This window comes from Siphateles boraxobius, unplaced genomic scaffold, assembly GCF_051911475.1.
Source record: "Siphateles boraxobius isolate OS27281-9 unplaced genomic scaffold, OSU_SipBor_1 70, whole genome shotgun sequence".
Classification (NCBI taxonomy): Eukaryota; Metazoa; Chordata; class Actinopteri; order Cypriniformes; family Leuciscidae; genus Siphateles; species Siphateles boraxobius.
Genome location: NW_027509198.1, coordinates 2,273,785 through 2,287,556, shown reverse-complemented (window position 1 = coordinate 2,287,556; position 13,772 = coordinate 2,273,785). Strand labels below are relative to the sequence as shown.

At 40.9% G+C, this 13,772-nt stretch overlaps 1 protein-coding gene across 1 annotated transcript in view; it reads right to left on the bottom strand.

Moving 5' to 3' along the window:
* Positions 1-13,772, bottom strand: part of flt4 (fms related receptor tyrosine kinase 4) — a 93,576-nt gene that overhangs the window by 25,716 nt on the left and 54,088 nt on the right. Inside the window, exons 8-12 of the mRNA XM_077217214.1 lie at positions 11,840-11,957; positions 9,823-9,998; positions 6,125-6,290; positions 1,358-1,484; positions 797-905 (exon numbers count right to left, since the gene is read on the bottom strand). Coding sequence (XP_077073329.1) covers positions 797-905; positions 1,358-1,484; positions 6,125-6,290; positions 9,823-9,998; positions 11,840-11,957 — 696 coding nt within the window. The remainder of the gene's footprint in view (positions 1-796; positions 906-1,357; positions 1,485-6,124; positions 6,291-9,822; positions 9,999-11,839; positions 11,958-13,772) is intronic.

Sequence of the window (13,772 nt, the reverse complement as noted above, 5' to 3'; positions counted from 1 at the left end):
ATTTGAAGTGTAAATGGATTTTTTAGTTTGAGTCGCGTCCCATTCGCTTATATAGAAAGGGCGGGGCTTATGACCTATACTGCATCCAGACACCAGGGGGCGATCAAAGCGATTTGGCTTAACATTTCAGGACGTGTGCGGCACAATTGCACTTTTTTGTGTGTAATTTTTATTGTAATTTTAACAGTAAAAGATGGTAAAAATGCTACAGTAAAATGTTCATTGTTTCGATTTACTGTATGGTAAACTGTAATAGATCTAACGGGGCAGTTTTACAGTAAAATACTGTTAAATGTACAGTTTTTGGAAGTAATCTGGACCACAAAAGGTGAATTTTGTTAAAAAAAAATTCCTGATTGCGCTCGTCCATATAATGGCACTGAATAGCGACTGGCATCAAGCTTTAAAAAAAGACGCAAAATGAATCTGCATCATTCATGCATCTTTTTATAAAAGCTTGACGCCAGTCGCTATTCAGCGCCATTACATGGACGAGCGGGAGATTGTTTTAACAAAATTCTCCTTTTGTGGTCCATAAAAGAAATAAGGGCAAACGCCATTAGAACAACACCAGGGTGAGTAAATTATGACTTAATTTTTTATTTTAGAGTGAACTATCCCTTTAATTATAGTAGTAGTAGTGACCACCATCAGTGTCACAAAGTTACAACAGACCAAGTGAAAGAAAGAATTACAAGCTGAATAGTTATTACAGTTAATATTTTTATAGCTTTTGTGATGTTATTAAAGATCCAAATAGCTTGGTTCGGCCTGAAAGTGTGTTGGTGAAACTCACTGGTTACGTAGAAATATATCAATCGTTGATCTCTTCCCACTTTGTTCTCTGCCGAGCACTTGTACATCGCCGACACATTGGCGATCAGAATAACCACACGGCCCACAGTCTGTGGAAAACATTTCAATCAAAGATTTTAAAAAAGCACAAAGACATTGTTAAAGGAATAGTTCGTCCAAATCATGTTGTTTCAAAGCGGGACAACATTGACATTCTGTCAAAGAAAAAGAAGAAAAATCAGCGTTCAACACAAGAAAGGGGTTTAGAATGAAATAAGAGTGATAAATGATGACTTTAAGCTGTATACTGTGTTACTCCCAGGGTCACACACAGGAAGTGACCTCACAGGTGTGACAGAAAACAGGAAGTGAGTGCTGTGTTCATGTGTTTATTCCGTCTCCATCCAGGAAGCAAGAACTGGACGATGGGCTTAAATATTTTGAAAGTGTAAACTGTAATGCATAACAGCGCTCAGGGTTCAGGCTGCGGGCACATCAATTTGGTTCAGACATTTATGGGAAATCTTCAGGAAATAAGAATAATTCAAACAGGAAGTGAAACCTTTTCTTTCCCATCCACCATCTCAGTCACAGTCTCGATGCTCTCGACGGGATTGACAGTCTGTTCGGGATCCAGATCTATCCAGTTCTGGCAGATGGGGACCTTGTCCCGCTGTCCTCTCCAACCCCTGGGAACACACACACACACACACACACACACACACACACACACACACACACACACACACACACACACACACACACACACAACTGTGAAGAACACAGCAGGAGGTCCGGGAACACTTCATAACACTGTTCCTTCATTAATGAATAACACATATTGAGTAACACACTATTAACACTCCAGTAACTGCTCTTAACTAACAAGAAACTCTGATCAATGAATTAGTAATAGTCCTCAGTTTAATGCGGTAGTTCACTATTCAGACTACTCAGTAACTACTATTTTTTTTCATAGCCTACCTCCCAGAGAACTACTATATACATGTTCATAATTAACATGAATAATTCATAATTTATAATATAAGCTGATGGTAACCCATTAGTAATGACTCAAGTGTTACTACATCTTTCTGAAGGAACTATTATTTGGAAAGCTTGATAACTCCCTAATATTGACTGAAGTCACTGTAAGCCTTTGAGTTTTTGTAAGGTTTTGGACAGCTATGACTCAAGTGAAACTACTTTTTTCTGAAGGAACTATTAATTATTTGGATCAGTATCTAAAGTGAAGATCACGGCAACAGACTAGAAATGACCAAAGTGTTATCAAATCCATCAGAAGCAATTACTAATCAAAATCTCAAAAGCTTGAATGACTTCAGTCAATATTAGGGAGTTATCATTATTTTCACTTTAGAAAACTGATCCAAATAATGAGTAGTTCCTAGTAACACTTGAGTCATTATTACTAGTGGGTTACCGATACCTTTTATTATAAATTATGAATTATTCATGTTAATTATGAACCTGTATATAGTAGTTCTCTGGGAGGTATGAAAAAAAATAGTAGTTACTGATTAGCTAATAGTGAACTACCACATTAAACTGAGGACTATTACTAATTCATGAATCAGATTTTCTTATTAGTTAATAGCAGTTACTGAAGTGTTAATAGTGTGTTACTCATTTGTTCCTGTGTAGTTATTCATTAATGAAGGAACAGTGTTATGAAGTGTTACCAGAGGTCAGATTTACAGATTATTTACCAGTCATTTCATGTATAAACTCTAAGAATGCGTGTACGCGCGCGTGTGTGTGTGTGTGTGTGTGTGTGTGTGTGTGTGTGTGTGTGTGAGCATTGCTTGGTGATTGGTTGAGCTAAACTGGTATTATCTAATTGTGTAGTTAAATTTAACAGCTGACAGATATTCAACATAATTCATGTGTGAGAGTCTAACAGAAGGATGGACAAAGCCAGTGAAATATCAACTGATTTAATAACTCATTTTATCACCATTTTCCAAACTATAGCGAATAAACTGTGATAATGTGAGAAATGTTGAAGTGTCTGAATACATTTTGGTTTGACTGTATCTTCATTTGTGTGAACAGGCCTTATAAGATATTCTGTATGGGTGAGAGTATTGCTAAGGTGGTTATTTACATGTTAGTAAATGTTGTAAATGCACGTTAGATCTTGTGATTCGTGCATTGCAATGTACAAATCTCAACATCCAAATCAACAACCCATGCACTGCCCTACATTATGTTTCAATAATTCGTTACATTCGGATGTACGCCAATATACAGAAGAAAAGATCAGTTGCTTCTTCCGCTTCATCAGAACGGCCCAGATCCGGCCCACATCTGGGCCGTGTGGAATCCGTGTGTACCGGATGTGGGCCGGATCTGGGCCGACACTATGCTTCTGTCAGGAGAGAGTGATCAGGATCTCTAGAGCTCATGATTACGCTGACGTCCCTCCAAACCGGATCAGATCCGGGCCGTCGTCGCTCAGTGCCAGAGGATGCTTAGATCCGCCTGTCTCCGGGTTTCCTGGTGTTTAGACGGCAGGCCTCTGCCCTTCACACTGCTCTCTCCGAGTGAACACTATAAATAACCCTTATCTCCAGTGCGCACGGAAGAAGAGCTGCCACTCGCTCAGCCTGCCCTCAGAGAAAATAAACACCGCTTCTGAAAACACGGGATAGAGCGTCTCTGACCACGAGGAGAGCGCGGGCACGACGCCAAACGGGACAAAGATTATCCACTCTGAACTCAACGTGAACTCGTCGCGTTCGACATTCAGGCGTCAGCTCGCCAGATTAACTAATAGTCGCATTGATGTAGAGAAATCCCTTCAGAACGGCAGTATCCTGAGACTTTGGAGTAGGAGAGAGCAGGGCAAAACCTAACGCTTTTAGACTTTCTTAGTTTGTGTAAATCTACTTAGGGTTCAGAGTATTTATTTTTTCCCATATCAATTTCACAGGTCTAGTTCAATTATGTGGTATTATTTCATTAAAAAAAAAAATACTTTTTCGCTGATTTGCCCTGAAAGAATTGAAGTGAAATGTGACAACATGCCCCATAGGTGGGGTTCATTGTAACATCCAGGGCTGTAGTCAAGACCACTTTTGTCGAGTCCAAGACCAGGACTAGTCGAGTCAAAGTCAAGACCAAAGAGGTTCGAGTCCAAGACAAGACCGAGTCAAAAAAGGTTCGAGTCCGAGTCAAGACCGAGTCCAGGACAGGGGAAAAAAGTCTTGTGCAAGACATTATCAAGACAATCATTTGGGTTATTGTTGATATAAAAGCAAAAACAGTGTCACAACTCCCAGGATTTTTAAGTATAGACAGTCCCCTTGATATCATATATCTTCTAATCTAAAGAAAACAGAATGATGACATATGGTGATACCTCATAATAGCAATGTTTCACTGTGGATCTGAAAGACGCACACTTTCACATTCAGATAGCCCCCCATCACAGGCCATTCTTGAGATACGCCTTCGAGGGGCGGGCTTATCAATACACAGTTCTGCTGTTCGGTCTGTCCCTAGCACCCGTACATTTACGAAGTGCATTGACACGGCACTTTCTCCCCTGAGACTCCAGGGAGTGCGCGTGCTGAATTATCTCGACGACTGGCTGGTTCTGGCGCAATCGCGGCTCACACCAGAGCAAAATAACGGCTCGCAAATAAACGGCTTTTATGTGTGCTTACTGGGAACATAATGAAGACACCTGGACTCGGTTGAGACCAAAAGACATATTTGGCAAGACCAGTGGCGGCCTTATGCATCCGGGGGCCCGTTTCAATAACTAATATGGGGCCCTACCCATATAAAACATAAACATAATAGAGCAGAAAAAGCAAGGATTCCTGTTGGTTTGCATCAATGGCATATTATTTTACTACATGCACTTTCAGCTTCATGAACAGGCAATTATACAATTATGCAATTATACTCTACTATTATACAGCGTTTTACGTTGGAATAAGCCTCGCCCTTTCACGGACGGCAACTTCTCTGCTTTATTGATTAGCGCAGTATATTTTCGGCTGTCTGGGCTGACATAAAATAAACAGCTCAAACATCCCCTCAACTTAAATTATTACCAAAAGCAAAGAAGAAAACGTGTCTGACTGACACTGAACCGAACTTATCATAAATACAATGATGGGCTCCGCATTATTTCGGCACCGTGGACGGCTGAGCTCACCGGGTGGCGGGCGTAGATTTCACCTGAGCCCTTTTTAGAAATCCACCCTTCTGTGTTGCCTGATAAGTTCATCTTTGTCGGCAACTTAATGGCAAAAAAGGCAAAGGTATAAACAAATAAAACTAACGTTACCGGTATTATACTTCAGATCACTTAAGCCATTCGCGGGGGCGGTAAACGTCGCCATGGTAACCGTGAGTTCGACAAATCAGAGACGTCAGTGTTATGCTTAGGATTGTGGGTAGTGTAGTATTTCTCCAGAAGATCGCAAATAAAACATGTTTTTCTTAAAACAAGGTTGATTTTATACTGACTTGTGGTTTTTATAGAGCAGAAACTTTCATTTCACAACCTCGTAGCTTGTGGTCAGTCTACCTTGGATGGTTTAGAATATGGCTGAAATTCAATATCCTACGGAGAAAATGAATGGGATTTTTGCCGGTGTTTTGGGGGCCCCCTTGGAGGGCGGGGCCCGTTTCAATTGAAACGGGTGAAACATAGGTAAGGCCGCCTATGGGCAAGACCAGTGGCCGAGACCGAGACAAGTCCGAGTCCGAAGACCAGCGTGTCCGAGACAAGTCCGAGACCATAGAAAAACGTTCTCGAGTCCGTCCGTTTCTCCTAGTTTCTCAATAGAATTCATAAAAGTATAGAATAGAATATCATAGTTCTAATAGGGGCTCATTGTAACGCAGTGTGACAACATGCCCCGGTTTAAACCCTGCGAGTGTCTTCTGCTGATGAGATTAGCATTAAACAACTATCTCACCTGTTAAATAACATATTGGAGATTAAAATAAGATAGGATTTGTCTCATTTTTAAATAAACACAAAAAAGATGAAAAATTACCTTCAGTAAGAAATTAACTTTTGCTATGGTCAAATAGTGATATCTCAAAAGATTTCCAAATTTTGGTGCATTTTTTTGCAGCAGTGTTGATATGGCAACTAGTAAATACACTAAGTTTCATTATGCATGTGTGGAAGTATTTAAAACAAGTGTGTGACAACAAGCCCTGCGTTAGTTTGTGCCCCGCTCTCCCCTAACTCTTAACCTCTGCTAAATGCAAACATGCAAACGTTCAGCACTAAGTCATTGGCTCTTGACAGGCGTGTGTTTCAGGTGCTGTGTCTTACAGGGCCCTGCGGGAACTGTTGAGACTGCAGGGGCTCCAGGGCCTCCACTGCCAGCGGACCGAGGCCGGGGGGGAGCCGGTGGCGGTGCAGGTCAGGGTCTGGCGACTGCCCTTCCGGTACGGGTTGGTGGGTGTCGCTGCTTCCTTCTCGTGGATCTGAGGAGGAACTGCACATGCACACCAAATAAGACAAATATCGCTAACACTTCAGAACTACATTCCATCTGTTAGTTAATATTAGCTGTGTTTCCATTCAAAGTTGAGAATTTACCTTGTGCACAAAATTGGAATATTGCATAAAACATTTGTGGAAAAAGCTGTGTTTCCTTTGCACATGTTCAAAGGGACAAAATCGACACTTCATGGTAAATTGGTGCAAACTATGAGAAATATAAAAGTAAGTTTCTGTAATCGGGATGTTTTTCCCTCCATCATAAACGAGTGTGTCTCAGAGCGTCACACAATAAACACTGTCATGTTCTCTTGCGTTCGAATGCTGGTGTTCGGGAACACACTCGTGTGAGACGCTTCTGGAGGGAATTAAACCAAATCATTTAACACACTTTGAGCCCTATCTTGCACCCGGCGCAAATGACTTTGTACACTGACGCATGTATCATTCCTATTTTGCACCCGCGCAAAGCGGACTTTTCCCTCCACAGACACACGTCGGTTAACTAAGAAATACACTTGTGCTCCCCGGGGCGGATGAGCGCAAAGAGGAGGAGTGCTCCGGCGCAAACTTTCCCTCATGCTATTTTGCTGTTCTATAAAACAATTGCGCCACTGACCAGAAAAAACTAGTCTAAAGTCAATGGCGCGTTGCGCGTACATTCAGATGCTATTTTAAGCGCGCATGCTTGGCCATAATACAGAGTGTGAACAACGCGCATACACTGTAGATGATTCTCTCATCTACACAGATGCATTTAACTTTTTGCAAATGATACAGTATTATAAGGAAAAATATTAAAACACGAGGGAAATCATTGTTGTGTCCATGACGATGGGGAAAATAGGTATAAAGCTTACACATTTACCCAAATTATTATATGCATGTTTAACCGAAGCTAATTTGGGTGGGTTTGTCCCAACCCTAATGTCACTCTCTTTCTTTTACGGCCCTGACGAGAACATCGATCTCCTCGGCTGAGAACCGATTCTGAAGCGCACCTGGTAAATGCGCCGTCATAATAGTATTGCGCCATGGAACAAGCGCACCTCGTTCATCATGCTCTTAAAGGGAATGTGATATAAAGCTCTTATTGGTTTGTTTCCCGTTACGCCCAAACCACACCTATGAATAATGAAGCTTCTTCAGACCAACCCCTTTTAGATTTGCGCCAGGCGCAAGAGGCATTTATCCCGCCGGGAAAATAGCAACAGCGCCGGGATCCGCCCACAAAGTTACTTGCGCTTTGCGCTTTGACACTTGCGTTTCAGATCGTTAAAATAGGGCCCTTTGACTCTGGCGTTTCAGAAACACCAAACCTACATTTGAGATGCTGCGATGCCATTGGTCCACTGGTTACTCCAGTTATCCAATCACAGCTGACACTGAGTGTTTTGTTGCACATGGAGGGATTTATTCAGTAAATGTGTAGTAGTTTTATGTGCATTTCTTCTTATCAGATAAAAAAATGTTTTGCCTTAATTGAGTGCATACATTTTTAGAATTCATCCACATCTTGGTATTTCCATTCAGCGTTTTCTATATAAAATATCCCAAAATGCACATACAAATGGGTGGATGGAAACATAGCTATTAACTAACAATGAAAAATACTTCTAAACCATTTATTAATCTTAGTTAATGTTAATTTCAACATTTACCAATATATTATTATATTCAAAAGTTTGACCTGAAACTATAGTTATTTTAGTCTTTTTTTCAACAGCACTTTGGTACGCTTCCTCGTTTTTTAAAGTGCTTTATAAATACATTTTGATTTGATTATTATTTTTGTGAAAACCGTAAATCATTTTCTCTCCAGGACACTGCGATGAATAGAAAGTTTTAAGAACAGCATTTATTTGAAATAGAATTATGTTTGTTACAATTTAAAATTCTTCATTGACACTTTTGATAAATTTAATGTGTTATTGCTTACACTTATTCAATTTAAAGGGGTGTTAAAGTATGATTTCACTTTTCTAACTTTAGTTAGTGTGTAATGTTGCTGTTTGAGCATAAACAACATCTGCAAACTTAAAATGCTCAAAGTTCAAAGCAAAGGGAGATTAAAGAAAAGGACTACAACAAACGGCTGGTAGAGACTACACGACATTCCTCCCGGGTTAGTGACATCAGCAACCCTAAAATTTACATAAACCCCACCCCAGGGAACATGTTGAGAAGAGGAAAAGTTGTTGTATAAGAGTACATTTATGAGTCAGCTCAAACTTTAGCATCGTTCTTTTCACATGCAATAGAAAGTCACTCTGTGTGCATCTCACAACAGTTCCTATACAAGCGATTTATTGATTCTCATGACAGAATATGCTAATTGAAGATAGTTAACTCCACATCAGCAACATAAATTCATCAACTAACCATTCAGAAACGTCCTGTTGCATTCTACATGTTGTCACTTCTTCTTGAGTCTCTCCATCTTTGTCTGACTCCGTTTTAACATTAAAGGCAGAACATTTTAGTGTGTCTGCGTGAGGTAATCGCAGCTGTTAACACACACAGCTCTTGAAACCCCGCCCTCTGCAGCAGCTCATTTACATTTAAAGGGCCAGGCACAAAACGGTGCGTTTTTGCTAACCCTCAAAAAGTGAAAACTTTAAAATGCTATATAAAAATATCTGTGGGGTATTTTGTGCTAAAACTTGTGCACACACACACACACACACACACACACACACACACACACACACACACACACACACACACACACACACACACACACACACACACACACACACACTCTGGGGGCATCAGAGATTTATTTTACATCTTGTGAAAATGTCATTTTACCACCCCTTTTACCACCCATTTTAGTCCAAGTCTGTTAGCTTAGAGACATCTTTATGCTAGTGCGGGATATGTTTAAAGTATATGTGAAGTATTTACGTATATGTATAGTAGGATACACCTCTTTAAGAAGGCTAGCTATTTTGTAGATTTATATATTTTTAAATATGTCTTTTGGTCCTGACATCATTCCTTTGTATGTATCCACATATAATGGAATGTTTCCATCCACCAATTTTTATGTGCATTTTTGCGATATCTCATAAAAAAAGCTGGATGGAAACGATGTGCATGAATTCTAAAAATATGCATAAAGCAGTGGTTCTCAACTCCAGTCCTGGGGGACCCACTGCTCTGCACATTTTTTATGTCTCCTTATTTAACACACCTGATTCAGATCACCAGCTCGTTAGGAGAGACTCCTTGAACTGAACTGAGTGTGTCAGATAAGAGAGACATACAAAATGTGCAGAGCAGTGAGTCCCGAGGACTGGAGTTGAGAACCACTGGCATAAAGAACTTTTGTGCTCAATTAAAGAGGACAAATTTCCTTGCAAGTGTTTGTACTTTATCTACAATTACCTACAATCTTTCAGTTTCCAGCTCATATTTTTAATCATCAAGCAACACCAACCCTGATTACTATATAATAATGGATCAACCTAATATAAAACTGCAAATATTTCATAGAAATGTCTATTACAGACTGAGAGAGTTACCATTGACGATGAGAGTGAAGTTGAGTGTTTTCACCAGGGCCGCCGGTGTGTTTTTCAGGATCAGCATGTATTCTCCAGCGTCTTGCTTACACACATCTCTGATCTCCAGAGCCTGATGCTGAACCTTAAACCTGCTGAACTCTGGCCGTCTGCTGACCAGCCTGCCATTCTTATACCTGCGCACACACACACACACACACACACACACACACACACACACACACACACACACACACACACACACACACACACACACACACACACACACACACACACACACACACACACACACACCACATAACACTGTCTTGAGGAATGCATGAATAATCATAACTTTTTTTTAAAGACAACATGTAACTGTCACAGTCATGTCATGTTTCGTTTCATTATCGTGTTCTGTTTAGTTTCTTTGTCACTAATTTGCTTGAGTTGTAGTTTATAGTCTGTTGCCATGGTTTCTGATTAGTGCACACCTGTTCCCCGTTTGGTTAACGATCATTCCCTGTGTGTTTAAGCCCTCTGTTTTCTCAGTTAAATGTTCCGTTTCGTTAATGGTTAATGTGTGAGGTGTTTTATGTTCTTGATGTTCATTAAAAAAAAATCTCTTCATCATTCATTCTGCGTCACACAATTCATCTTTGGGTCCCACTTTTTATTAAGTGGCTTAAAGTATTATGTACTTACATTGAAAAATATTTACACTGTACTTATTGTGTTCATGTTGTATTGTAAAACACTTGTGCTGCTATTGAGATGTGATACTGGTAAGGTTAGGGTCAGGTGTGGGTGATACGGGTAAGGTTAGGGTCAGGTGCGTGTGATACGGGTAAGGTTAGGGTCAGGTGTGTGTGATACGGGTAAGGTTAGGGTCAGGTGTGTGTGATACAGGTAAGGTTAGGGTCAGGTGTGTGTGATACTGGTAAGGTTAGGGTCAGGTGTGTGTGATACGGGTAAGGTTAGGGTCAGGTGCGTGTGATACGGGTAAGGTTAGGGTCAGGTGTGTGTGATACGGGTAAGGTTAGGGTCAGGTGCGTGTGATACGGGTAAGGTTAGGGTCAGGTGCGTGTGATACGGGTAAGGTTAGGGTCAGGTGCGTGTGATACGGGTAAGGTTAGGGTCAGGTGTGTGTGATACGGGTAAGGTTAGGGTCAGGTGTGTGTGATACGGGTAAGGTTAGGGTCAGGTGCGTGTGATACGGGTAAGGTTAGGGTCAGGTGCGTGTGATACGGGTAAGGTTAGGGTCAGGTGTGGTGGTATGGGTCGGTTTAAGGGTAGGTTAAGGTGTAAGGGAAGGGGCAACTGTGTAATTACAAATGTAATTACATACATTAATTACAACTGTAATTACATGCTGGTATTTTAAAAATATAAGTAAAATGTAAAAACATGTATGTACACAATAAGTCCAAAGTATCAAATTATTAGTTTCAACGTAAGTACATAGTACATAAAACCACAATATAAAGTGGGACCTCAATTGAACCACTTGCTTTGCAAATGATTCACTGTTTCGAGCCCAAATGTGCATAAAACCTCTTTTTACAAACCAGTTACAAATGTGTTATTGAAAGTGTGATCTATTAAATGCAATTAACAAATCATTTAATACCATTACTTTATAATGTGCGTTATTTTATTAAATTGTAGGGTAAATTCTTGCTTTACGGAGAGCTTGATTAATCAGGCCAATAAGAGACTTTTAACTACAACTCTAGTACACAATGTGTACTATCTTATTTTATTATACAAATGTGTCATTGAATTTGTATGCAAATTTGTAAAACAAATGATTCCCAAAGGTTTCAAAGCTCGAAGCAGTGTCAGAAACGTTTTTGTGACATTTTGTTTGCATTATGTGACATTGCTTGATTTTATCCATTAACAATTTAACGGCTGTTGAAAAGTGTTTTGGTGACGTAATGTTTACATGATAAGAAACATGCGTTCAGAACATGCAGTATGACAAACACAGGGTTCACGAGTGGTTGGTGTATTCTGGACATCTCTAAGGCCTTACCACTGAGTTTCAGGAGAGGGGTACGCCGACACTTTCACAGGCAGCAGGACTGACTTCTGTCCCTCTGTGACCTCGACAACCGATCCATTCCTGTAGTCCAAGCTGATGAACGGCTTCTCTGTGTTCAATTATGAAGAAGAGCTGTTACATTAGCTAGAACACTTACATGATTTCCATTACACGAGAGTAGATGTTAAAACTTCATGCTGATTTGTACTCGGCTTTCGCCAAGATAAGCACCAACTAAGACGTAGCTTTACAGTAACCTATGCTTCTCCATCCATTTACGCTTCTTTCCATCTGGTGACGTGAATCTTCTTCTGTCTGGTGTTAATAGCTGCAGTGTATTTGTGTGTCAGCACACACAACGGCTGCAACCACAGTGCGGTCCCCCCATGACAACCGTCTGGATTGAGCTGAGTAGGGAACATCTCTAAGGTCTTCAAGTGGGCACCTTCCGTCCTCAGTGTTTCGTCGACTAGCCCACGACACCTCAAGAGGCCTCGACAGTGATTCTGGTGTCCCAGAGTCCCCCCCCTCCGTCCCCCACTCAACTCAGCCCAGCTTACTGACCTTTACATCCCTCCTGCTGCTGAGACCTAAACACAATCCCACAATCTCTCCGCAACCCAACCATACGCGCAAACCCGTTTGACTAAGGCTGTCGAGCCCCACTGGTGCGTTAATATGCAGTTTCAGTGGCAACGGTTCCGTATGGCATACCACCTACCGCAAAACACAATATCTGCCCAACCACCCGTCATTCACGCAATATACACAGGAACGTAATGACTGTAAATACTATACAACCTATACAAATAAACCAACAGACTCTTCAAGTTGTCAATAAATCTACGAAACCGTAGCATGGCGGCCTGTACACAGCCAGCTAGTATCTTTCCGTCTCAACCACAGCCAGTTGCTGCTCCTTTCTGCTGCTTCAGATAAGTTCTTTACTGTGCGACGCAACTCTTGGCCACTGAATCCGACGTCTCTGAGGAACCGGGTTGTAGAGTGTGCCACAAAACCTCGACAACCCACTTCCACTGGATAAACCTGGACTCTCCATCCTCGCTGTTCTGCCTCAGTGGCCAGATGAGCATACCGCAATTTCTTCCTCTCATATGCCTCATCTACAGCATCCTCCCATGGCACTGTTAACTCTATCAGTTGAACAATGCATGCTGATCCAGACCACAAAACAATATCTGGTCGTAGGTTAGTGGTGGCAATCTCAGGTGGAAAAATAAGCCGTTGATCAAGATCAGCTAGCATCTTCCAGTCTCTAGCAGCTTACACATGATAACATCTAAATTTCCTGGTTCTATTCAAGTAAAAAGTCATGATTCATTTTGCTGAATCAACCGAAATACATTCATTTATGTCAACAAAATATATTTGTATGGGTCAAATCGAGTAAAAATACTATTTAAGGTAGCAATGTTGTATTTAAAGGAGTAGTTAATTTCAGAATTAAAATTTCCTGTTAATTTACTCATCCAAGATGTTCATGTCTTTCTTTCTTCAGTGGGAAAGAAATGAAGGTTTTTGAGGAAAACACTCCAGGATTTTCTCCATATAGTGACTTCAATGGAGTCCAACGGGTCGAAGGTCCAAATGTGAGTTTCAGTGCAGCTTCAAAGTCTCGATACGATCCAGCCGAGGACAGGTCAGAAAGGTCAAGCTTGATGTAGGCGCAAGAACAGACCCAGTGTTTACAGAGCGAACGTGCAAAGACTAAGTCTAACGCCATTTACAAAATAAATAAAAGTTAAAACGACGATGTCGGATGATTTTGAAGTTGGAGGAAAATGAGATGAGAGTTTTTCATCCTTCCGTACATTTATAAACCGGAACACGTGACCGTTCAACCTCATTACGTAATGTGTGTCGCATCACAGCTCGTGCAAGACCAGCTATTGTGGTTAAAAGT